Genomic DNA, 27,161 nt, shown 5'->3' on the forward strand with positions numbered 1-27,161 from the left:
AGATAGATAGATAGATAGATAGATAGATAGATAGATAGATAGATAGAATTCTAAAATGAGAGCAGGAGAGCAAAATTAATGGTTTTCTCGTGGAGTATTCTTCTATAGTCTTCATATTAAACAGAGATGGCATTAGGCAGCCAGTCACAGTTAGGCAGAGAATCATGGTGGGCTGAGCTACTGGGAAACAGAGTCTCGTAGAAAGAACATGAGGCTTTTGGCGGAATGTTCGTGGTGATACTCACTCATGAACTAATGTGACACCCTCTAAAGAATAACTAACAAATACAGTCCCCTGTGGTTTTGTTTAGAAGCAACTGAAAAGAATTGCGCTTATAAAGAAGTGATTAAAAGCCTAGCAGCATTCAAAATAATGAGAACGTATTAGCAGTGGCCGGTTGGGAGAGAGCGCATGCCTTGAATTATTCAGGAAAATGGTGCTGTTGCCGGGCAAGAGAGGAGACATGTAGCCAGAAATCAGGAAGGAATCCAAGCCTAAGAAATACTCCACACCATTTGTGGCTCGTAAAAGCAGATGAGAAATTCTGTACACTTAACTATAAATTAGATGGTACCATTAAACCAACAGGCCGCGTGCAGATGGGGCGTGGTCACCTCACAGTAAAGTGCGCCACGGGACTCAGACCTCCTTGCACACTAAGTTTTCTTAAGCTGAAGTTCATTTCCTCCTAAATATTAGCAGCCAGGTGGTGGTAGTACATGTCTTTAATCCCAGCATTCAGCAGGCAGATCTCTGTGAGTTCAAGGCCACCCTGCTCTAAGAGTGAGTCCCAGGCCAGCCAAAAGCTACACACAGAGAAACCCTGACGAGAGAGAGAGAGAGAGAGAGAGAGAGAGAGAGAGAAGAAAAAATTTAGCAAATTCGCCTCAACAGCAACCGTGACAGGTGTTGGGTAGAAAGGCTTCCTCCGTCTAGAGCCACGTTGAACCCCAGATAAAGCTGTCTGTTTTAGCTGCAGTGGTGAGGCTCATCCTTAGAGGAATTGATGATCCATTCTAATGGACATTTCATGTGGCATGTTCTCCCTAGGTGTTCATGAAGCTCAAGAAGATTTTAAATGTGGCTGATTTCAGCCCCAGCAAGATTGCTCTGGTCTCTGTGGCTTGTTGTTCCATGTGTCAGTGGGTGATAGCCCTGAATAACTACCATGATGTGCAGAAGGTAACTCCATGCCTGACTCTGTCATGCTGCACACAGAGTTCCGAAAGGAATGTGTGCTTAGCAATGCTCAAGGGAACCTGTGGGGAGGATGCCTCCAGAAAGCCACACTTGTGCACGTGGCGCTCGTTCACATAGATTGGAAGTCTCTCTTAAACATTCTGTGAGCACCACGCTGCATTCCTGTTGCTTTGATTTCATAGTTTGTCCATACCAAACTGTATCCCTGCCATGCACATGGAAAATCCTGGGAATGTTTGTTTTAAAGACTGATACCTATGTCTCTTGAGTATAAGACGTTCTAAACCACAAGCCTAACTGTTTAAACCTGTGGATGTCTCTTCGGGAAGGTGGTGGGTCCGAAGCAGCTGCAGGTGGCTGAGGCTCAGAAAATCCTTCAAATTGCAAAGCAAAGGTTGGCCGAAAAGCAAAGAGGTTTACAACTGGTAAGGCTTGGGGAAGGGTAGCTTTTTTTTAAATTACTTGTTAAATTCTCAATACCTTTAAGAGGTACATAACATTGCAAAGGACTAAATTCCTTAAGGCTGAGGATACTGCCCAGCAACAGAGCACATGGCTAGTAGTTGCGACCTGAGAGTCCATTCCTAACCCTGCAAGGGCGCGATGCGGAGAAGCCATTATTTCAGTAGAGCTTATTAGCCAAAAGTAAAATGGGTCGGACAGCACAGTTCAGAGTGTAATTGTGAGGACCAGGTAAATAATGCAGGTATAACCAGTGACACTCGCCATCCCTGCTACATAATGATTAACAGGAGTGTTAGTTATCATCACGGAATACCGTCCCACCAAGTTCCTCCAAGAGACCTTCATAACTTTAGCCTATGAAAAGTTTAACCCGGATTCCTGCACCCCTCATTTTACCTGTCTGTAGTAATTACTCTAACTCATAAATTTATAAATTCACACATCTCAGATGTCTGGCAATCACCACCTAACATTTGGCACATTCGGAGTAGATGGTGTGCTGTCTTATAACTCACAGCAAACTGGCTTGCCAAAGTGCTGTGCTGCGTTCTAGGCAAGGAGAGCTGCATGACGGATGTGTTCACACTCTCAGAGCTGCAAGGTTGGCATTAAGTCAGCTTTTATTTCAGTCCATCGCCCATCCACTCATCTATATAGACATATATACCCAAGTACTGTGTATGTCCACTCATCCGCCTAGCCCGGAAGTGTCAGAACCTAAGTCTGGCGTTAACCGAGAGGCTGCAAGAAGACACCTTGGCTTCTCCCACAAACGACTTACAATGCACAGGAGCAGTTCAGTGGGCCTGTTCAACGTCTTTCTCAGGTGCAAATCCCATGCTACTGCCTGAGCTACAGTTAACGCCACTGGCTTCATGCCTTTTGTGAGGATGTCCTCTCACAGGCTGTCTTCTATTTCAGATATTTATCTTTTGTCCATCCAAGCTTTAATGTGGAAAATACTTCTGAAAATTCTAGAGAACTCTGGGAACTAGGTCTAGAACTTACTAGTCAACCACACCCATCAAACCATCCTTTAGGAAGTACGAGGCCCATCACATAATTATATGGTTAATTTCATGGATATACCCTGTACTTTAAATAACCAGATCATGAGTAGCAAGGGAAAACATGAGAAATGAACAAGCAAAGACAATCTCTACAAGTATAGACAAGGAGCTGAAGCGATGACTCATCACTGCCCTTACAGAGAACCTGACTTTTGTTCCTAGTCCCATGTTAGACAGCGCCAGGATCCAGTGTTCTCTACTGGCCTCCATGGACACCTGAACAGATGTGCACATACCTACACACACACACACACACACAGAAATGCAAATTAAGAATCCTACCACAGAACTACATCTCTAGCCTGTAATGTACATATTTTTACAAACTATATTTTTGTAAAATTTCGGTTCATACTTGTATAAAGATAATGTCTAAAAAATAAGAAAAGTTACAGATCATAGTAAATACAATTCTGTGTATACAATTATATATGTAACATATATATTTACATGTTCCATACATATGTAATCCCTGTGGGAAAGTGTTCTAGGACATGAAAGGGACATGGTTATACATTGAGGCAAGAAAAATGACAGACAAGCTGGGAACCAAGTAAGAGTGAGACTCAGTGATGAACGAATTGTCTTTCAGATTGAAGACCATATGCAGTATTTACATGCAACCTTCAAAGAGATTGTCGCTGAAAAACTTCAACTAGCAAATCGGAAGAAGGTGGCCACCAGGCGCCTTAAGTGCGCAGCTGTCCTGCTATCTGTCCTGGGAGACGAGAAGGCATGGCTGCCCTTGGCTTTTTTTATCCTCTCCCAATTCACACGAGATTCAGCAGTCCCCAGCTTGTACTCCACAAGCCCCTAAAACTGCCTCAGTATCTGACCCCCATCAAACAAAGGCTCTTGTCTCCTGTTGCAAAGACAGCAGCACATTTTTGTCTGATGAGTGCCAGGGGCAACCTTTCCATGACCAATGCCCGGGAGTTTTCATTCTGCAGCCCGGGAGAAGACAGGTCAAGTGTATGGGTAGGGACAAAGAGAATAGCTGTCATTAGGGTGGGAAGCGAAAACTTTGTTCTGTCAGTCTTCTGACCCCTTTTATTTGATTTTTAAATTTTTCCAAATCATTCCTACTAAGATGGCTAAAATCTTGGTTTACATATACCTCACCTATCCCAGAGGAGATCACAAAATTCTTGAGATAACTTTATTATAATTATTTAAATGAATGTATTGTGGAAGGCTTTTTCTTTTATTTTTTTAAGATTTATTTATTATGTATACAATGTTCTGCCTGCATGTGTGCCTGCACGCCATTAAGAGCATCAGATCTCATTATAGATGGTTCTGAGTCACCATGTGATTACTGAGAATTGCACTCAGGACTTCTGGAAGAGCAGCCAGTGCTCTTAACCTCTGAGCCATCTCTCCCATCCCCCCACTTTTTTAAGATTTTACTTATTTATCTTATGTATGAGTGTTCTATATGAAGAGGGCATCAGATTCCAATATAGATGGTTGCTGGGAACTGAACTCAGGACCTCCAGAAGAACAGATAGTGCTCTTATCTGCTAAGCCATCTCTCCAGCCCCTTGGAAGGCTTTCTAAAGACAGGGATGGGCTTTGATATAAACATATTGCGGCCACGTCAACCAGAGGGTAACTGCTGCCCTTGACACTGGACTGATGCTAAGAGGGGGGGAGCACAGCATTATTTCTGGTCTCAGTCTTCTAGGGGAGTGAGTGACCAACCAAGCACACGAATGATGTTCTCTGAACTCCAGCTTCCTCCTGTGAACATGAGGACAATGGCTGATTGTTTTTATTTATTTGTTTGTTTGTTTATTTATTTATTTATTTATTTATTTTTAAATCTATTTTTTTAGTTTGTTTTCAGATAGGGTCTTACCATGTAGCTCAAGCTGGCCTGGAATTAACTATGGAAGCAGATGCTGGCCTTGAACTCACAGAGATCTACCTGCCTCTGTCTCCCTGCTGAGAATAAAGGTATGCGTCAACATGCCTAGCTCGGTGGCAGTTTTTTTTAAGGGAATAATGAAGTGTCAAGTAAGAATTTCACAATAAAGTGTCTGTTGGTAGTGAATATTCAACAGATGGCAGGAGCGTAATTGAGCATCAATAATAACATAACGTAATTTTGTTTGCTTGCTTGTTGTGTGAGACAAGTTCTCATGGTGTAGCCAAAGCTGGCCTTGACCTCATTATCAGGACTAGCTTTCCTCTTAGAAAACAGTTCTTTGGCAGGGCCTGGGGTAAGATTTTTGTAGCCTGTTTATTTCTGTTTCAAAGCTAACAGAATTCTTTCATTTTATCTGATCATTTCTCCTTATTTCATAAGAAATGGGATTGCCAGGTGGCTTTAGGCAGTAAAGTGACAGAACCCATAGTGAAGTCCAAGCTCTGTCACCCCTGCTGGCCTAGGCTTGAGAATAGTAACAGCAATGATGGATCCAATGGAGAGGTCATTCATTTTTAAAGTGTCTCCCAGTATAAGGCCAGGGAGATAGCTCTGTGTAAAGTGTTCTCCATACGGCACCCATGTGAAAGCACATTCGTACCCCAGGGCTGGAGGAAGGAAACGGCTGGGTCCTGGGGACTTGCTGGCCAGCGGTATAGCCCACACTGGTGAGTGCGAGGTTCAGTGAGAGACCCTGGCTCAAAAATGATGATGATGATGATGATGATGGTAAGTGGAGAAGGCTAGGGAGATTGCTTAGTGAATAAGAGCAGTGCTGTGCAAACATGAGAATCTAAGTTCCAGTCCCCAATAACCATGTAAAAAGCTGTGCATGTCTGTCCTGCATGCCTGTAACCCCAGCACTGTGGGGGACAGAGACAAGACAATTGCTGCGATACTCTGTTGGCTGCCAGTCTAGCCAGGTTCAATAAGAGATACTGCCTCAAGGGATAAAACAGTGAATGAGAGAGCAGGAGACCCGAGGTTTTCCTTTGACCACCACTCATACCTGCGCGCGCGCACACACACACACACTTCATAGCATCAACTCAATAAAAAACTGAATTGTATTTTAACATTTAGAGTCGATGGCAAGAAACAATTGATGAAATGGACAGCAAGTTGAAAGGCATCTGTGGCGACATACTGCTTTCATCTGCTTGCATCGCCTACAGCGGCGTCTTGACGCCCGAGTTCCGCCAGCCCTTGATACAGAAATGGGAGGACCTCTGCACTCAGTACAATATTACCTTGTCGTCCAAATTTTCCTTAATTGAAGTGATGGCGGAAAAAAATGAGGTAGTAACGTAATTCTAGTACCCAGTTAAGCAATGCTGTTGTTGGTTGGGTTTGCGGAGTGTGTGTAAATTTTAGCATGGGTGTTCCCCCTAAATTATTATGACAAATGAAAATATTGATGTTTTTCACCCTTCTATTCTTTCTTTTTAAACTTGCAGATCTAATGCCTCTATCCTGTTTCACATTCTCTAATGAAATTCACAAACTTTTCTTTTTTGTATTGTAATCCTACCACCCTGTTGTGAAGAATGTAGCCAGTTCCTCTCTCTAAAACAAAGTTCGTGCAGTTACTGAACCATGGGTGCATTCTTAAGCCACAGCGAAAAGCGTAGACGGTGTTTACCAACAGTTATCTATTGTCTATTTGGATAAGTCCTTTGTTGGTGCTTAACAGATTAAAAAGGAGAAGCACCCTCAGTGTTTTAGATTGGTTTCTTCAGGAACAGCTCTACCTAGCTGGGCCTTTCCACCCGTGCGAACTCAGGAGGAAGCACCAGCTTCTCCATTTCATAATGAATCTGTCTAACCCCAAGCACCTCGTGGCTCACATCGATACATATGAACTAAATGCTCTGGTTTAAAGTCTACAATTTTAAGAGCACACAGTAGTTTCTAAGAACAAAGCACAAGCCACATGTTTTTTTAAAAAGAACACATCTAAAACAGTAGGACTGAGACTTTTTTTTAAAGGAGAAAATGTGCCATAGATTACAAATAAAAGTAATAGTCTCTGTGGCCAGAAAGGAATACGAAAGTTCAAACATTTCTCACTTTGCAATAATGGGTGTGTTCTCCAAAACTATATTAACAATTATAAACTTGTGTACTAATAACAGGACTTTAAATATTAAGCCATCATTTAAAAAAAAAAAAGACTATAGAGAAAACAGATAAGCTGCTGAAGTGGTTTAAATGAGATGTCCTCCATTGGCTTATATATTTAAATACGGGGTCCCCCAGTTGGTGGCACTTTTTGCAGACATTTAGGGGGATACAGCCTTGCTTGAGGAAGTATAGCAGTGGAGGTGAGCAGTTTTCTTTCTGCTTGAAGCTTCAGTTTGAAGAGATGAATGCTCAGCTTCCTGCTCCCTGCCATGCCAGCTACCTACTGCCACAGCACCCCACCACCACCATGAAGGATTCATAACATTCACCAGCAAACCTGTCCTTCCATGAGTCGCCACGGTCACGGTGTTCTGTCAGAGCAGCAGCAAAGTAACTAAGGAGTTACTTAAGTACTAAAGTAGCTGGTACCAGGGAGTGGGGTGTTTCTCTGAAGAACCTGGCCAATATATATATTGGTCAAATAGGTGTGTGTGTGTGTGTGTGTGTGTGTGTGTGTGTGTGTGTGTGTGTGTAGATGTGGATGATTCTGCAGCTTTGGACCAAAAGCAGAGCTTAATGGTCCATGCTAATAGGTACCAGGCAGACGATAATGCTGAGAGCAAAGTGGACTGCAGAGTCCTAGCTCAAGACTCTTCAGAGAGGGGTGAAGGCTTTGATAACAGTGAGGATAGAAGCCATCTCTGTGATAGTTTGGCAAAAGATCAGACTGCCTTCTGCCCATGTCCTGAGAACTTGCCCAATGCAAAACTGAAGAGCAGTGGAGAGAAAGGGAGCACCAGAAAGCTAGTGTTGCTGTAACCATTAAGGAGAACTACACCATTCAGGAGAGGCCTGACCTACACAGCAAAGGGAAGGGCCCTCAGGCAAGACCCCACCCAGCTGAGCTTTCAACTTATGAAAACAAAGGCCTCATGGAGGTTTCTGATTTTAGCAAGCAGCTGCTAGAGGAGACCAGGCTTCATCCCAAGAGAGCCAGCCAGCAGTATAACCCACACAGTGCTGCCTTTAGAGGCATGAAGGAGTGAAAGAGTTGTGAACTTTTCCGTCATGTTTTTTTTTCAACCACTGACACCACTTATCAGAGAATCAAAATGAACCTATCAAAATATGGACAAAACTTTGAAAAGGAAACCGTGAGTTCCTAAGATAATTTTAAGAGACAAAAGTTATATCATATTCAAAATTTGGAAAGTTCACTATTTTGAACTGTCCAGTTCTTCCCAAACTATGTGTATTCTAGCCAATGCACAAGCAGCATGGGTGTCCTGATATCTGACTTCAAAGTTGTAAAAAAAAAGATAAAATGCAAAATATTGAAGGCCATGCTGGGGTAGCTGTGATCAAGCTATAAAGGATCAGAGTCACATTAGAACTGCATGGTTAGGGTGGTGGTGTTTTGTTGTTGTTGTTGTTGTTGTTTGTTTTTTTAGGTCAATACAAATATAAAGTATACCTAGAGAGCACAGACACAGGCCTACACTAACACAGGCATTTGCGCCATAGCAAAGGCCACAGTGCAGTACTCAGGAGATGGTACTGGGCAACTGAACACCCATTTAAAAACACAAAACAAAAATCTGGTTACAGTTAAGTTCAGTTGCCTAATTGTGAGACACAAATTATGCACAATTTAGAGCATATGCTTGACCTTAAGTTAAGGGGAAAAAAGATCTCTTTTAAAAATTAACCATAATTTAAAAATTCTGATTAATTACATTAAAGTTTAGATCTTTGATTCATCAACAGCCATGATTAGGGTGCTGGAGAGATGGCTTGGAAGTTGAGAACACTGGCTGCTCTTCTAAAGAACCCAGGTTTGCTTCCCAGCACCCACATGGCGGCTCACAGCCATCTGTAACTCCAGTCCCAGGGAGCCAGTGCCCTCTTCTGGTCTCTGTGAGCATGTTGTGCCCTTGGTACACACATATACATGCAGACAAACATACACATAAAATACAAACTGAACAGTCGATGACAAATCTTGAAAAAAAAAAAAAAAGACAAAATTAAGATGGTATAAAGTAGCCAGGCATGGTGGCACATACCTTTAATCCCAGCACCACAGAGACACAGGCAGGTGGATCACTGTGAGTCTGAGCCAGTCTGCTACTGGTGAGCTCCAAACCAGCCAAAGTTACATAGTGAGATAGTGAGACCCTGTCTCTAAATAAAGAAATAAACAGAGAAACAGAAGCCAGAGTCCAACTATCATTTTATTTGTGAAATGTTTTAAAGAGCTCTGTCCAGATTACAGTAAGAGCTGCTACCTACCAGTGAACATGACCAGAAATCTCAGGAGCTCAGTGGGAAAGAGTGTTGGGTGGATGGCTCACAAGGACAGTATCTGAGTTGCCAATAGACACATGTAGCTTCTACCAGATTGCAAAGACAGGACAACCTCACAACCCCTGTGGAGAGCATAAAGTGTTACAATGAGCTTTAAACTGATACTTTAAACTGATACTGAGCTTTAAACGTGTGTGTGTGTGTGTGTGTGTGTGTGTGTGTGTGTCTTGGCATTTTTCCTACACGACGTGCACAAGCCCATTATGGTGACATGCACCTGTCACCAACAGTGCTTGGGCAGAGACAGGAAGACTGAGTTTATGGCTGAGCTACAGAATAACACTTTCTCAAAAGAGAGAGAGAGATGCATACATAACTGGACATATTCATCAAAGAGTTATTCATGCCATTCGAATCAATACAACTGCCTTTAGATTAAAACAAAGTCTTAATATGCTCATGAAGTGTCAGGAGAAAGAGTAAACACAACACATAACATGGATGAAGCCAGATATTTACAAAATCAAGATTCTATTTACCTAAAGTCCAAAGTTAAGCAAACAAAATGGTACCATTTACAAATATGCACGTAAAATGAGAAAGGCATTGAGTGAGAATTAACTTTGGGAAAAAAAACAAACAAGATTCAGCTGGTGACCTGATGGCCACCCCTGTGATGTTCACCCTGTCTCCTCAGCGTCTTCACCCGACAACAGGAGCACTCTTTCTGGATTTCTCATTGTTTTCTATTTCCTTTATGTAGAACTCGACAGCATGCAGTTCTTCATAGGCTGGCTCTTGCACAGAGAAAGACACTTTTCCCACCTAGAACTGAGAGGCTCCTTGGGCTCTCCAGCGTAGCCCCACTCCTTTGCCCTGGCGTGTCCCTGACAGCCTATTCTTTCTCTCAGCTCCCCAGGCGCCATCATCTCAGGCTAAGACTGCAGGGAGACAGACGTGAATGGAAAGATGTGAGGCCATGAGAAGAGTGAGAGTTAGTCCCTGGGCCACGTCCCAACTGTGCGTCTCGTCCTAATGGTGTAGCCAGAGGCGCTTCTCTGACTTTCCACCTCGGTTTCTCCATCTGAGAAATCAGAGTGTTTGCTGAAATTTAACAAGCTAATGAAGACATATGCTGGACAGGTGACCAGTGTGAAATAAGGGCACTGTCAGTTGTCAGTACTGCTCTGTCATTTGTCTGTCAACGCTGCAGACTATGTATTTCCTATATTATAGAGCCTGAGAGTCCCGGACACAGGCCCCTGACTTTATATTTCTGTCTGTTTCCAGTGTCTTAAATTATTCATCATAACAAAAATCCAATGTGCTTTAAATTGTTTTTTTTTTTTTTCCGTTGGTCCTTTTAAGGATTATTTTTCTAAAAGATATGGATCTCTTGACCCATTACGGGACTTAAGGTTCTCTAGGAGCCTCTGAAATGGTAAAACTACCAGTGTTTGCATTTCAGATCCGCCGATGGCACAGTCAAGGGCTGCCTCTTGGTCAGCACTCAGCAGAAAATGCCATCCTGATGAAATGCACACATCAGTGGCCGTTGATGATTGACCCCCACAAGCAAGCACTCCATTGGATCCGTCAAAAGGAAGGGTCCAAGCTGCAAGAGATATCCGCTGAAGACAGCAGTTACCCCCGCAAAATTAAACTCGCCATGCAAAGTGGAGCCTGTGTCTTCTTGCAGGTATCTGGACAATGCCGTTTGAGTTCTTCTTTCTGTTGCCTCCTGTGTTGTATGCAGTGACCATAAAGATGAGAAGTTTTAAGTGTCCAGGATCTTTGTCAAACAAATGCATCCATAATTACATTACACACATGTGCTGTGGATGTGTTTTATATGTACACAGTTTAGTTCTCTTATACCTGTCTCTCTCTGCTAGCATCAATAATGTGTCTTCTCAGCTGATTCACTTGAGATGATTTTTTTTTATTTGTGTCTGTTGGATTTTTCTAGAATGTCCCTGAAGCATTCCCTCCCAGCTTGAAGGCGTTATTAAAAAAGGACATTTATAAGAAAAGAGAACAATGGTATATCAGAATTGATAATTCTGAGATTGAATATAATGAAAAGTTCAGGTAATATCTCTCATGGTCAAATCCAGTCATGTGTTTTGGTGTTTAAGATAAGGAGCGTTGAAGGCCTTGTGCTTCAGATCTGAGGAGCATGGAGGGGACGGGGCCAGAGCATTCCTTCTGGCCCCGTGGGTTGTGGCTGTCACCCACATTCAGAAAAAAGAGTGGGTTTTATCAGTGTTGTCAGACTGTACCTGACAGGAACTGTCAACCAGAACAGGAAGTCAGAAGGCAGGAAGGCTGGTCTGCCTAACAGGGGGGTTTGATTTGATCTCCTTGACCAGCGCCAGTATCATGGCACAGTGTGGCAAGCTTTGGCCTCTTTAAAAGGCAAAACACCAGGGCTGAGGCAGAGCTCGCAGTGAAAGCATGAGCATGTGGGGTCAGAACACGCATGCATAAAGGGTGTCACACACAGAAGCCCCACGGAACCCAAGTGCAAAGAGGGCCATACACTTGTAGTCTCAGCAGTGGGAAAGCAGAGCGACCAATCCCTAGGATCCAATGACCAGTCATCCGCACCAACAGAGAGATTCTGCCTCAGAAAATAAGACAGAAAGCATTTGAGGAAAATACTGGAAGCCAGCCTCTAGCTTAGACACACACACGTAAAAACACAGACATAAATTCATATTTATTATTTGGAACAAAAAGATTTTTGTCTAGAGAGGTAGAAAGATGGGAATCCTTAACAGCAACAGCGTCCTGCTCCCCTCAGGTGAGCAATAATGGCCTGGAGGCCTGGACAGTCAACAACCACCAAAGCCACCGGGCGAGTGGGATTAGCGGGTCTTTGTCTCCCGAGATCAAACACTGAATTCCATGGGAAACAGCAAGAGTGTTTTTGTGTTTGTTTGTTTGTTTAAGGAATTCCTTCTGGGTTCCAAGGCACAAGAGACTGAAGCAAACAGAGCTCTCACACAGATCAGGTCATAAAGCTGTATCACCATCAAGGTCACACACTCCTCCATCCACAGGGGGTTTACCTACCTTGGTAGCATTAAGAAAGATAACCAGGAACCACAGCAGTAACCAGTGCCCCTGAACACTGTTTTGGTGTTTTGGTCTCTGGCCAGGACTAAAGTACAGTTAGAATCAAGGCCATTTCTGGCCTCTATCAAGGACAAAATCAGAACTGCTCAGTTTTGAGGTCTGTGTCCCTAAGCTTCCTGCCAGCACAGCAGCTGAGGTTCCAGCAGGAACCTCCCTCCCCACTCGAGGCAACTTCACAGAGAGCTATTTCATGGTAACATTTGACAGCCACAGAAACAGGGTTCCTGAGAAGGAAACCTTTCCAGTTGTGTGAGAGCATTGTCTCTCCTGGGGCAGAGGCAGGGGAGCCATAGCAACTGTGACTAAGTGATTTCCAGAATGGATGTCGTCCAGGGGGTAGGAAGAGGGTGCTGGCTTAAACGACAGAGTTGGGGACAGGAGCTCCACCCTCTCTGGCCACGCCCTGGCCTCAGCCTCACCTATTTAGTTGCTATATGACAAAAACAAAATCCTGAGCATTCATCTTCGAATTCCCGGCCTCATGCTTAAATCAGATCTATTAAAGACGTAATTTATAGCTGTTTTGAAAGTCTTAAAAAAGCTGAATAACACTACAAATGAATCTTTTCATTTCCAGGAATATACAGTTTATATTATTTAAGCATTTAGTTTCATTGTTTTCTTCTATATGCTCTTTGAATAACCGGCATCTGTCTCCTCTCTAGGTTGTACTTATCTACAGAACTGGAAAACCCCCATTTTCTTCCATCAGTTTATAACTTCGTTACCATCATCAACTTCACTGTAACATTCCAAGGCTTGCAAGAGCAACTCTTATCTACAGTAGTGACTCAAGTGGTGCCTCACTTAGAAAATCAGCGTGCCCAGCTACTGGAGAGTATTTCTATTGATTCTGTAACTCTGCAGGAACTGGAGGATAAAACACTGACCTTACTTGAGAATACAAAAGGTGAGGAAAGAGACTTAGCATGATCAAGAGACTTAAAGGAAAGTCAGGAAAAAAAAAAAAAGCCACATCTCCGTGACTGCCAGATAACCAGTTAGAACTGAGAAGCCCTGCTCATTTCTAAGTTTCACATGATGAATCTTGCTGTACCTCGGTTTCCACCTTTGCTTAGCTCTTTCTGTACATATTTGACCAGCAAACACTTCTCCTAAAATTTTAAGCAAATCTTAGGGAGGCCGATTGACTCCCTCCCAGGGCTACCTTCATACTCCAGGAATCTTCCATCTACATCATGCCTCAAGGCTGACTGCAGACACCAAAAGATTAGCTCAGCAAGTGATCCTAAATAGTCACAGAGAATAGTCACATGACTCTTGAATATCACATTAAAATATGGTATTTATTAGCAAAGAAGTCAAAATTGTTTTCCTCTTGCTGGGAGAGTATCTAAGGCTATTTCCGTAGCATTGAAACACAAGTTTGTACTAACTTCTTGGCCTGCAGCCTTAGAGCCAGGCCTAAGTCAGCCTGGACAAAGTAGACTCTAGCTGACCCTGAACTGTCTTGTGTTTTCATTTGTGCCTCATTAACATATTTCTCAAACACATTAGTTCTCAATGTTATAAATAGGAATTATCTATAAATTTACTGTGCTCTCCATGGGACCTATACCCATGCGGTAAACAGACATACATGCAGGCAAAATATTCATACATGTAAAATAAAAATAAGGCTTTAAAATAAAAATTAGAAAACAAAAATTTACCAATAGTTCTAATACAGCTACAATTTCTTTTGTATTATAATGTCATATCAGGGCTTTTATTTATTTATTTATGTAACCCTACCTTTGCAAATATATTACGGCTTCTGGTTTTGTGTTTTTATGGAATTCCTGAATGTACAAACTAGTGGATCTCTGTATCTTTATCTGTTTCTTGTACCTTTTGTAGGGCTTTTGTTTCTTCTGTTTGTTTTGTCCTATTGTGATGTGTTTGGGGTTTTGTTTGTTTGGTTGGTTGGTTTTTGATTGGTTTTTTTGTTTTGTTTTTTGTTTTCTGAGACAGGGTTTCTCTGTGTAGCCTCGGTTGTCCTGGAGCTCGCTCTATAGACCAGGCTGGCCTTGAACCCACAGAGATCCACCTGCCTCTGCCTCCCAAGTGATGGGATTAAAGGTGTGTGTCACCACTGCCTGTCTAAAATAAAAGCAAAAAAAATTATTCAATAAAAGAAAAAATGAAATAAAGAGAAAAGAGGAAAAAAAAATAAAACCTGACAGGTTTGAAGTACTTGTAGGTACTATGCCATGGACATAAAGATAGCCAGTTTATCTCGCACACGTCAGAGGCTCTCTGTGTGTCTCTGTCTCTGTCTCTCTGCCTCTCATTGCATGAACCACTCATATGAAACAAGTGAAAATTAACACCCGTCATAAAAGTACATGCCTCTAATATGCTCTTGATGGTCATGCTCTGCCAGCTTTATGTTCTGTCAGGATGGGATAATTTTAGCTGCTAACATTCACTAAAAATGACTTTAACAAAAATCATTTCTTTTTAAAGACTGTTGTTTAAAAAAAGAAAGATTGTTATTTTATCCTGTAATTAGGTGTATCTGAGGAGGAGTATACAACAGATGTCTGCAGAGTCCAGAAGAGGGCACCAGACCCTTGGAGCTGGGGTTAGAGGGAGATTTGAGCCACCTACCACTGGTGCTAGGAATTAGACATGAGTACTGGGAACAGAACTTGGGTACTCTACAAGAGCAACACATACTCTTAATCCATGAGCTATCTCTCTAGTGACCACGGTTGCTCTCTTAAATTTTAACTAAAAAGGCCAGGTGGCACATACCTTTAATCCCAGCACTGGGAAAATAGAGGTATTTGAGTCTCTGTGAGTTCAAGGCCTGCCTAGTCTTCATCCTAAGACTTGGTCTCAAAAAAAAGAAGAAGAAGAAGAAGGAGAAGGAGAAGAAGAAAGGGGGAGGGAGAGAGAGAGGTAAAGTTTGTAATAAAAATCTGAGAGCTCCCTTGAAATATTTGAAATGGGAAGAATTTGTCTAGCCTGGTGCTTGTTCAAGAGTTGCAATCTAATAATGGTAAAGGAATGCCGCTTACTTATCAAAACAAAACCGCAGAGGGTATTACATGAAACGATAGTGTGCTTGCTGTTTTCTGGATCGAGGGGTGGGCTGGGGATAAACCCAGGGGCCCGTTGATGCAGGTAATTATTCTAACCACCGAGCTACGCCCCCAACCTCTTCTGCTCTTGTGCGTGTGGTGTGTGTGTGTGTCTGTGTGTAAGGTCGAATGTATTCTTTATGATGAAATTTTACTTATTATGTTCCTGTAATAAAAATAGAATTTGAAAACAGAATTTCTCCAGAGTGAGAAGCGGGGCCTGCACACTGTCAATCCTACTTCTTAGAAACATGACATTATTCATTGTAAACTCTATGAGTAATTTTTCCTCTGAAGTCCATGCCCACACTTAGATCTATCTTTACTTTTTGTGAGCACCTCTTCTTCTCCTAACCCTTATGTTTTAGCCTAAATTAAACTTTCTTTAATGAAACTTGCAACTCTGCTTAACTAGTGAAAGAAGAAGAAGACTCTGTCTGGACATAAAACCGGCAAAAAGTTGACAGTGAAAACTCCCACAGTGCCCAGAATGGGACACTTGCCATTTCAACAGTTTTTGTTTAAATTCACATTTTGTTCATTTTTAGGATGTATATTAGATGCTGAAGAAATTGTAGAAACCCTAAGAAAATCCAAAATCACTTCAAACGAACTTTCGCAGCGTATCAAAGGAACAAAAGAAGCAGAACGTAAAATTCAAGCAAGTTGCAAAAACTACCTCCCCATTGCCACGCGAGGCACACTCCTCTACTTCGTGGTGACCAGCCTCACGCAGGTGAAGTACATCTACCAGTTCTCCCTGGACTGGTTCCGGCAGATCTTTGTTTCTTCTACAGTTGCCAAAGACAACAAACAGAAACAAGATGGGGAACCAGACAACACATCAGAGGAAAAAGCTGATGAAGTTTCCCCAAGTACCTCAGACCAGCAGAATCTGGAAAGCGGGGAGAATCCCTTAGGCCAGAATATTGAAAGTGCAATAGAAGTGTTGACGAGAAACGTGTTTAAGGTAAGCTATCCTCTTCCCTCGAGTCTTTCGAGCACTGCCTCTTGGGCTCATGTAATGGTTGTGGTTTCTGTAGGTAGTCTCTTCAGCTCTATTTAATGAGCATAAACTCTGCTTCTCCTTCCGGCTTTGCACCACGATCATGAGAGAAAATGCCAATGATGCTGTGGCGTTCAATGACATGGGATTTCTAACAGAAGAGGAATGGAACATCTTTTTATATTCTTCCATTTTGATAAATCTTAAAAATATACTATCCAAGCCTAGACTGAACAGTAAGTGAAAATAATTTTTCTGGAATATGGTTTAAAAATAAAAACACTAAAATATGACTCCTTGTAAATTCTAAAAGGTTTTGAGGGTTACTGCTCTGTAATTGAGGCCGAGTTTCACACCAGATTTACCAGTGTGTGAACATGGAGTCAGCACTCAGTTCCTTGTTACATTGTCAGAAAACGTCTCTCTGTGTAACCAGCCTAGAACTCACCATCCTCTTAAGTCATTTTTGAGTGAGTGAAGGAACAAAGAAGTCACAACTAGTTAGTAAGATTATGGTAGTCCTAACGTAAAGCAGGATACCTAGTGGTGGATAGGGACCCACACTGATCACAGTGCCATCAGGCTCCTTCCTGGATAATGTTTCTTTACTTACTATTGAAACAGACCTGTCCGTGTTGGTTTGGGTAAGAATGCTCCCAAGAAGTTCATATGTTTGAACATGAGGTCCCCAGTTAGTGGAACTGTTTTGGAAGGATTAGGGGGTGTGGCCTAATTGTTGGAGGAAGCATGTCATTGGGGGATGGTCTTTTAATAAAAATAAATCTTAATAACAAAAAAAGCTCATAAATGAACTCTCATATATTTGCATTCAATTATTGGGAAAACTGGATAAGCACATATAAAAGAATGAAGTTGGACCTTTAATTTATACCATATACAAACAGTGAGTCTAAAGGGATTAGTAAGAGCTGAAACTATGAAAGTCCTAGCAGGGGCCGGGAAGACGAAGGCTCAGTTGGTAAAGCACCGGAGGGAGCCAGCTCAGGTTCCCAGCACCCACGTTACAAAGCCAGGCACAATTGTGTGTGCATGGAACCAATGGTAGCTCATAGGCCTGCCAGTGGAGCCAAGTCTGTGAGCTTCAGGTTCACTGGGAGATGCTGTTTCAGAAACAGAGGTGGAGAGCAGCTGAGCAAAATCAGCAGTCGGTGTTCTCTGGCCACTGCGTGTATACACACATGCAGGCACATCCTCATGAACACACCACGCACACACACACAGACACACAGGTACACACAAACACACCACAGATACACACACACATAGACAAACGCACACACATTTTAAGTCCTAACAGGTAATAAAGGAAAAGGTTTGCCATTGGTATTAGTCACTAGTACAGAATGCCTGAAGGAAATAATTTCAAAAAGAAGGAATTGTTTAGGCTCACACTTTCAGGGGTGTCAGCCTGAGGATAAGAGCAGGAACTTTCCAACATAGCTTGTTCCCACCCTGGTGGTGGATCAGGAAGCTGCAAGCTGGGGCTAGGACCAGAACCATCCACCCAGTAGACCCTTTCTGCTAGGTTCCCCAGGTTCCAAATCTCTCAGCGCAGAGCAGCTGGCTAGGGGCCATCCTTTTACAGTGCCATGGCAGTGGTCTCTTAAACACTTACGTCTGCCTGACAGAACCATAAATATGAAAGCCAGAATGACATTTCCCCAAAACATTAAAGATAAAACAATTAAATAATTCAACAGACCCAAAAGACTGTGGTGCGATCTGGAAGACATCCTTACCCAGCTAAATCCAGAGCGGTGCATTCATGACAGCTGGCAGTCAGGACATGCACTGCTACATGTCCGCCAGTAGAGGGGAGGAGTAAACAAAACCTGACAGAAATGCAACTGGGATGGACTTTAAAAGAAAGGACATTCCATCACATGTGACAGTGTGGTTGAGCCTTAAGGACATTTGTTGAATGAGGTAAGACAGTCACAAAAATCCAAGCAGCTCCTTTGAGGTGTCTGAAGGAAGTCAGTTCACAGAAACAAAATAGAATTTTGGCCACCAGGAGCTTGGGGGAGGGAAAAGAGGATGTTGCCAGCTGCATGTAGAGCAGCTCTAGACATGTATGTTACACGGTACGGGTGTCCGCAGTACTGAGCTCTGTGCTGATGTGGTCCAGACCATCAGTTTTGTTATGTCATTTCTCCCATTTAAAAAAAAAAAAACAAAAAACAAAAAACACCTTCCCTGGTTAATGTGTCTGTCTGTTTATCGGGGATGCTGGGAACAGAACTCATGGCCCGATGCACGCTAGACAAGCACTGTCCCATTGAGCTGTGCCTCCAGCCCCTCCAGCTGACCTTCATAAGAAGTGGCTCTTTGCTCAACAGCAAATGCTTGTTAGCTGTCGAGCAGGCGAAGGTTCTCTCTGCCCTGTGACCACTCTCCCTTCTCTCTTAGGTATATTTGAAATAATTAAGGAGGAACATCTTCAGTGGGTGCCGGAGCTGAGATGGAGGCAGTGTCAGTACATCGCCAGCCAGATGGAGCCCTTCTCACTTCTCTGCAGATCACTCTTGTCCTATAAGCAGCAATGGAACACCTTTAGGGACACTAAGGATGCGTACTCTCTCCTTGACAGGCCTTTCTCCTCAGAAGAGGCTTCACCTCAGCAAAGTTCCACCTCACGAGAGTTGGGTAGGACTCTTGGTGCTTTAATGTAAGCTTACCAAATGTATGCATGCATGTGTAGATCTTCAGTGTATAAAGGTAGGTCGTGAGCTTTGTGTGGTGGTACATGCCTTTAATCCCAGCACTCGGAGGCAGAGGCAGGCAGATCTCTGAGTTTGAGGCCAGCCTGGTCTACAGGCTGACTTCCAGGACAGCTTAGGATTACACAAGAAAAACACTCTCCAAAAGGAAAAAAAAGTAAATAAATAAAAGGTAGAAATGAAGACATTGCTGTGTTCTGTATGGCACATCTGAATCCAGGCAAGCCTTACAATAAACTTAGGAAGTGATTTTTTTTTTTTCTTTTTTTAGGAATTTCACTGTTAACAGGTGAGAAACTGGTGGGCCTTCTGAACTTTGAAAATAAAAATATACCAGTATATCATTACAGCACACTGGTTCTGAGCCTTCATTTTATGTCACAGACATTGTTCAGAAAGTTTTGCAGGAGCTGAACACACAGCCCAGGGTTTCAAGGGTCCCCAATTCAATCCCCAGGACCATGAAAAGAAAGAAAAAAGACACCCATGAAAACCACAATATGCCCAGGGAAGAACTGCACAGGAAATGTATCTCTTTGTTGTGGTGGTTTGGTTTGGTTTGGTTTGGTCTGGTCCGGTTTGGTTTGGCTTGGTTTTTTCGAGATAGGGTTTCTCTGTGTAGCCTTGGCTGTCCTGGACTTGCTTTGTAGACCAGGCTGGCCTCAAACTCACAGCAGTCTGCCTGCCTCTGCCTCCCCAAGTGCTGGGGGGAATGGATTTTTTTTAATTTACTTTACACCCCTCCTACCTCTTCTCCCAATCCATCTTCCCCTCTTCCTCCACTTCACCTCTCCCTTCCCCCCAACACATCAACCTTCACCAGCACATCAAATCACATCAGGATTAAGCATAGCTTCATCCCCTGAGGCCAGGCAAGGCAGCCCTGCCTGGGGGAAGTGATCCAAAAGCAGGCAATGGAGTCCCTTACAAACAAACCCCCACCTTCACTTGCCAGGCACCCCATATGAAGACCAAGCCACCCACTGGCTATGTGTGCAGGGGTCCTAGGTTCAGATCATATATGCTCCTTAGTTGATGTCTTAGTCTCTGAAAGCCACCATGGGACTGGTGGCTCTTTGTCTCTGTTGCTCTTGTAAGTTTCCTGTCCTCTCCAGGTCATTCCATCTTTCCCTCAACACTTCCACAAAACCCCCAGGGCCCCACTTGGCGGCAAGTCCTAGCGTCTGTTCCAATCTAGCTGCTGGTTGGAGCCTCCTAGGTGATGGTCAAGTTGGGCTCCTGTCTGCAAGGATAGCAGAGCATCAATATTAGTGTCAGGGGCTGGCTCTCTGCTGTGGGGTGTGGGTCTCAGGTTGGGCCAATTATTGGGTGGACTTTCCCTCAATCATTGTTGCCTCTTTATCCCTGCACTTCTCGTAGGCAGGGCTGTGTTTAGATCACAGGTTTTGTCGGTGGGTTGTTGTTCCTCTCCTTCCACTAGTCCTGCCTGGCTAGAAGGTGGTCACTTCAGTCTTCAGCCCCCCACCCCCCATTAGGAGGCTCAGCTAGAGTCACACCCACGTACTCCCAGGAGTGTACCCTGTCACAGGCCTGTTAGAAGAAGAGATGTGCTCCCTCAGTTTCCCTTTTTGTTCCCAGCCCTCTCACCTCCCACCCCCATTCTCCCCACATTGGATCCTCACCCTTGTTTCCCTCCCCATTCCATCTCCTGTCCAGTTCCCTCTCTCCATCCACTTCTGCTGTCTATATTTCCCCTTCTGTTTCCCCTTCTGAGTGACGTTCAGGCACCCTCCCTTGGGCTCCACTTGTTACTTAGCTTCTTTGGGTCTGTGAATTGCACTATAGGTCCACTATCCGCGTATGAGTGAGTACATACCATGTGTCTTTCTGGGTCAGGATTAACTCAATTTGGATGATCTTTTCTAGTTCCATCCCTTTGCCTGCAAATCTCATGATTTCTTTGTTTTTAATAGCTGAGTAGTATTCCATTGTGTAAATATACCACAGTTTCTGTATCCATTCTTCGGCTGAAGGACATCTAGGTTGTTTCCAGTTTCTGGCTATTATGAATAAAGCCGTTATGAACATATTTGAACAAATGTCCTTGTTGTATGTTGGAGCATATTTTGGATATATGCCCAGGAGTGGTATAGCTGGGTCTTGAGGTAGAACTCTTCCCAATTTTCTGAGAAAACACCAGATTGATTTCCACAGAGGTTGTACAAGTTTGCACTCCCACCAGCAATGGAGAAGGGTTCCCTTTCTCCACATCCCCAACAGCATGTGTTGTCACTTGAGTTTTTGATCTTAGCCATCCCAATTGGTGTAAGATAGAATCTGAGAGTTGTTTTGATTTACATTTCCCTGATGGCTAAGGACACTGAGCATTTCTATGAGTGCTTCTCAGCCATTTGAGATTCCTCTGTTGTGAATTTTTGGTTTAGCTCTGTACCCCATTTTTAATTGGATTATTTGATTTGTTGATATTTAATTTCTTAAGTTCTTTGTTTATTTTAGATATTGGCCTTCTGTCTGATGTAGGGTTGGTGAAGATCTTTTCCCAATTGTAGGCTGTCATTTTGTTCTGATGACAGTGTCCTTTGACTTACAGAAGCTTCTCAGTTTCGTGAGAGCCCATTTATTACTTGTTGATCTCAGAGCCTATGCCGCTGGTGTTCTGTTCAGAAGTTGTCTCCTGTGCAGATAAGTTCCAGACTTTTCCCCACTTTGTCTTCTAATAGGTTTAGAGTCTCTGGTTTTATGAAAAGGAATACGGGTCTACTTGCATTTTGCATTTTTCTACGTGCAGACATCCAGTTAGACCAGCACCATTTGTTAAAGATACTTTTTTTTTTTTTTTTTCATTGTATGGTTTTGGCTTCTTTGTCGAAAATCAAGTGCCTGTAGGAGTATGGGTTTATTTCTGGGTCTTCAATTCAGTTTTATTGATCAACCTGTCTTTCTATGCCAATACCATGCAGTTTTCATTACTATTGCTCTGTAGTATAGCTAGAGATCAGGGAGGGATGTTGATACCACCAGAAGTTCTTTTACTGTTTGGAATTGTTTTGGCTATCCTGGGTCTTTTATTTTTCCACAGGAAGTTAATGGTTGCTCTTTCTAGGTCTGTAAAGAAATGTATTGTGATTTTGATGGGAATTGCGTTGACTCTGAAGATGGCTTTTGGCAGGATGGCCATTTTTACTATGTTAATCCTACTGACCCATAAGCATGGAAGATCTTTCCATCTTCTAAAATCCTCTTCAATTTGTTTCTTCAAAGACTTGAAGTTTTTTTTCAAACAGGTCTTTCACTTGCTTGGCTAGAGTCACACCAACGTACTTTATGTTATTTGTGGCTACTGTGAAGGATATCGTTGCCCTACTTTCTTTCTCAGCCCTTTTGTTGCTTGTATAAAGGAGGACTACTGAATTTTTTGAGTTAATTTTATATCCAAACACTTTGTTGGAGGTGTTTATCAGGAGCTCCCTGCTGTAATCTTGCGGGGGTCACTTGTGTATACTATCATATCATCTGTGAACAGCAATACTTCGACTTCTGCTCTTCCAATTTCTATCCCATTGATCACCTTTACTTGTATTATTGCTCTAGCTAGAACTTCAAGTATTAAAGAGCTATGGTGAGAGTGGGCAGCCTTGTCTTGTCGCTGATTTTAGTGGGAACGCTTTATGTTTCTCTCTATTTAACTTGATGTTGGCTATTGGCTTGCTGTATATCACCTTTATTGTGTTTAGGTATGTGCCTTGAATCCCTGATCTCTCCAAGACTTTAAACATGAAGGGATGTTGGATTTTGTCAAAGGCCTTTTCAGCATCTAATAAGATGATTGTGTGGTTTTTTTTTTTCTTTCAGTTTATATATATGGTGGATTACACTGATGGATTTTTGTATGCTGAACCATCCCTGAATTCCTGCGATGAAGCCTACTTGATCATGGTTGATGATATTTTTGATATGTTCTTGAATTCTCTTTGTAAATATTTTATTGAGTATTTTTGCAATCAATGCTCATAAAGGAGAATGGTCTGAAATTCTCTTTCTGTGTTAGGTCTTTGTGGTTTAAGTATCAGAATGACTGTGGCCTCAAATAATGAGTTTGGCAATTTTCCTTCTGTTTCTATTTTGTGGAAAAGTTTGAGGAGTAATGGTGTTAGCTCTTCTTTGAAAATCTGGTAGAATTCTGTGCTAAAACCATCTGGTCCAGGGCTCTTTTTGGTTGGGAGGATTTTGATGACTGCTTCTATTTCCTTGGGGATTATAGGTTTATTTAAATTGTTAACAGAATCTTGATTTAACTTTGGTAAGTGGAATCAAGAAAATCATCAATTTCATTTTGGTTTTTCATTTTTGTGGTGTACAGGTTTTTTAAGTACGACCAAATGATTCTTTGAATTTCCTTGGTGTTTGTTGTTATATCCTCCTTTTCCATTTCTGGTTTTATTAATTTGGATACTCCCCCCTCTATTTTTTTTTTTTTTTAGTTAGTTTGGCTAAGGGTTTATCTATCTTGTTGATTTTCTCAAACAAAACAAAACAAAAAAACAGCTCTTGGTTTTGTTGATTCTCTGTATTGTTCTCTTTGTTTCTAGGTTATTGATTTCAGCCCTGAGTTTAATTATTTCCTGCTGTCGACTCCTCTTAGGTGTGTTTGCTTCCTTTTTTTCTAGAGCTTTGGGTGAGCTGTTAAGCTGCTAGTATGAACTATCTCTACTTTCTTTATAAAGGCACTTAGTGCTATGAACTTTCCTCTTAGCACTGCTTTCATTGTGTCCCATAGGTTTGAACGTATGTTGTTTCTTCATTTTCATTGAATTCTATAAAGTCTTTAATTTCTTCGTTTCCTCTTTGACCCAGTGGTCATTAAGTAGAGTTGTTCAGTTTCCGTGAGTTTGTAGGCATTCTATTGTTTCTGTTATTGTTGAAGTCTAGCTTTAATTTATGGTGGTCTGATAGAATACAAGGTGTTACTTCAATTTTATTGTATTTGTTGAGGCTTGCTTTGTGTCCTGAGTATGTGGTCAATTTTGGAGAAGGTTCCATGAGGTACTGAGAAGCAGGTATATTCTTTTGTGTTTGGATGGAATGTTCTGTAGATATCTGTTAGGTCCAATTCACTCATAATGTTGGTTACTTTTATTATTTCTCTGTTTAATTTCCATCTCAACAATCTGTCCTTTGGTGAGAGAGGTGTGTTGAAGTCTCCTACTATTAAAGTGTGGGATTCAGTTGTGTGATTTAAACTTTAGTAATATGTCCTTTACAAATGTGGGTGTCCTTGCATGTAGGGCATATATGTTGAGAATTGAGACATCATCGTGGTCAATTTTTTGAGTATGAAATGCCCTTCCCCACCTTTTTTTGATTAATTTTGGTTGAAAGTCTATTATTAGATATCAGGACAGCTACTCCAGCTTGTTTCTTATGTCCTTTTGCTTTGAAAACCTTTTTCCAGCCCTTTATTCTGAGGTAATGTCTATCATTATTGCTGTGGTGTGTACGTCCATTCTGTTAGCCTGTGTCTTTTTATTGGGGAGTTGAGGCCATTGATGTTGAGAGATAGTAATGACCAGTGGCTGTTACTTCCTGTTATTTTGATGTTGGCGGTGATAGAGTGTGTGTGCGTGCTTTCTTTCTTTTGGTTTTGCAGCTGTGGGGTTATTTATTTCCTGTGTTTTCCTGCATGTAGTGAGCCTCCTTGGGTTGGAGTTTTCCTTCTAGTATCTTCTGGAGGGCTGGATTTGTGGGTAGGTACTGTTTAAATTTGGTTTTGTCATGGAATGGCTTGTTTTCTCCACCTATGGTGGTTGAAAGTTTTGTTGGCTATAGTAGTCTGGGTTGACATCTGTGCTCTCTTAGTGTCTGCACGACATCTGACCTTCTGGCTTTCACAGTCTCTGGTGAGAAGTCAGGTGTAATTCTGATAGGTTTGCCTTTATATGTGACTTGGCTTTTTTTCTTTGCAGCTTTTAACATTCTTTGTTCTGTACATTTAGTGTTTTGCTTTTCTTTTTTAGTCCAATCTATTTGGTGTTTTGTGGGTTTCTTACATGTTTATAGGCATTTCTTTCTCTAGATTGGGGAAGTTTTCTTCTATAATTTTGTTGAAAGTATTTTCTGAGTCATGGAATTTGGAATCTTCTTTTATTTCTATTATTCTTATGTTTGGTCTTATATTGTCCCATATCTTGGATGTTTTGTTTCAGGAATTTTTTTTTAATTTAACATATTCTTTGACTGATGTATTGATCAATTTCTTCAGTCGTATCTTCTATACCTAAGATCCTCTCTTCCATTTCTTGTATTCTGTTATTGATGCTTGTGTCTGTAGTTCTCTTCCCTAGGTTTTCCATCGCCGGGACTACCTCAGATTGTGTTTTCTTTATTGCTTGTATTTCCATTTTTAGGTCCTGGACAGTATTGTTCATTTCCTTCTTTTTGGTTGTATTTTCCTGTATTTCTTTAAGGGATTCACTCAGTTCCTTCACCTGTTTGATTGTGTTTTCCTGTGTTTAAGGAATTTATTCAATTCCTTCACCTGTTTAGTTATATTTTCCTGCAGTTTGTTAAGATATTTATTTTCTTCTTTTGAGGCCTCTATCATTCTCATAACCTCAGATTTAAGATCATTTTCTTGTGCTTCTGGTGTGATAGGATCATCAGGGCTTGCTGTGGTAGGGTAGCTGAGTTTTGGTGTTGTCATGTGGCCCTAGGTTTTGTTGCTGGTGTTCTTGGTCTTCTTGTACTAACTTCTAGCCATTTGATTGATGGTTATTAGCAGGCCTGGTGGTCTCCATTAGGAATAGGTTCCAGGGTTATAGGTAGAGCTTGTGGTCCCAGATGTCCTCAGTCCTCTCGTTTTCCTGCTGTTCCCTGATCTCTGCTGGTCCCCAATGCCTCAGAGCTGGGTGGGTCCCAGGGAATGGCACTGGCCAGGGAACTGGGGCATGGAGCAAGCAGAGGAAGTACAGCACAGAGGGCCCCGGGGCAGACCTGGCCACTGTTGCAGGCAGGCTGTGGCAGGCCAGTAGATGGCCAGGTGGGGGTGGGGGAGTGGAGGGGAGAGGTCTCTTACCTGCTGCTCCCTGAACCTGGCTGGTCTCAGGGGCCTCAGATCAGAAATGGATCTTTTAATTTCACATTTTCTCCTTTTCTCTTTCTGCTTTGAACTCGGCTCTGCATTTTTCTCACCCCTTTCACTATGACATCCCACTTGGAACACAGCCTAGTTCATTTCCTACCACATATTACTCCATTTTTGCTTGCAGGGTTTTGCTATAATGTACAATAACATCAACATTCTCACACATACTTTCTGTCTGTAAGAAAGAGAATTCCAGAAGTAGAAATTCTAGTTAGTAATCCCTGCCATGTTGATTTCTTTTAAAATCTAAATTATGTATTTTTACCAGCAGTATGCATGCCCCTTATCCTTTTTAACTTTGGCTTTTTAGTGTTATTAATGTATGTATGTGCGCATGAGTGCAGGTACCTGCAGAGGCCAGAGGATGCCCCTGAAGCTCCAGTTAACAGATGCTTATGAGTCACCTGATGTGGGCACTGGGATTCAAATTTGGGTCCCCTGGAAGGTCACTGTATGCTCTTAACCATTGAGCCATCTCTCCACAAGAGGTCTTAATTTTGTTTTGTTTTTGTTTTTCTGAGACAGGGTTTCTCTGTGTAGCCTTGGCTGTCCTGGACTCGCTTTATAGACCAGGCAGGCCTTGAACTCACAGAACTCCACCTGCCTCTGTCTCCTTGAGTACTGGGATTACAGACATGCACCACCATGCCTGGCTGGTCTTGATATGTTTTTGGGTTGAACCCATCTGAAAAGTTAATACTTCAATTTTAAAATTCCAGTTAGCAAGTCCCTTTCAAAGAGTTACTGGTGATTTTATTTGCCTAGTCATACATATATTTCATCCATTTTTTGTAGTGAATTGTTTATCTCGTTTTTGCTTGTTTATAAGAATACTATTCATGAATATAATTGGTTTTGTCTATTTTTTCTAAATCTGTTCATTATTTATTGGTTGATAGAATCAGTGATATTCAGGTAGTAAGATGTTTATCTCATCAATTATTTCTATTTTCTATCTCCTTGC

At 42.1% G+C, this 27,161-nt stretch overlaps 1 protein-coding gene across 1 annotated transcript in view; it reads left to right on the forward strand.

The window, feature by feature from the left end:
• Positions 1-27,161, forward strand: part of Dnah14 (dynein axonemal heavy chain 14) — a 248,159-nt gene that overhangs the window by 188,222 nt on the left and 32,776 nt on the right. Inside the window, 10 exon segments of the mRNA XM_055609680.1 lie at positions 1,052-1,183; positions 1,531-1,626; positions 3,329-3,469; positions 5,750-5,965; positions 10,566-10,796; positions 11,067-11,188; positions 12,904-13,148; positions 15,876-16,297; positions 16,371-16,569; positions 18,764-19,000. Of these exon segments, the coding sequence (XP_055465655.1) occupies positions 1,052-1,183; positions 1,531-1,626; positions 3,329-3,469; positions 5,750-5,965; positions 10,566-10,796; positions 11,067-11,188; positions 12,904-13,148; positions 15,876-16,297; positions 16,371-16,569; positions 18,764-19,000 (2,041 nt within the window).

The sequence above is a fragment of the Psammomys obesus genome, unplaced genomic scaffold (genome assembly GCF_907164565.1).
Source record: "Psammomys obesus unplaced genomic scaffold, mPsaObe1.curated_primary_1811, whole genome shotgun sequence".
Lineage (NCBI taxonomy): Eukaryota > Metazoa > Chordata > Mammalia > Rodentia > Muridae > Psammomys > Psammomys obesus.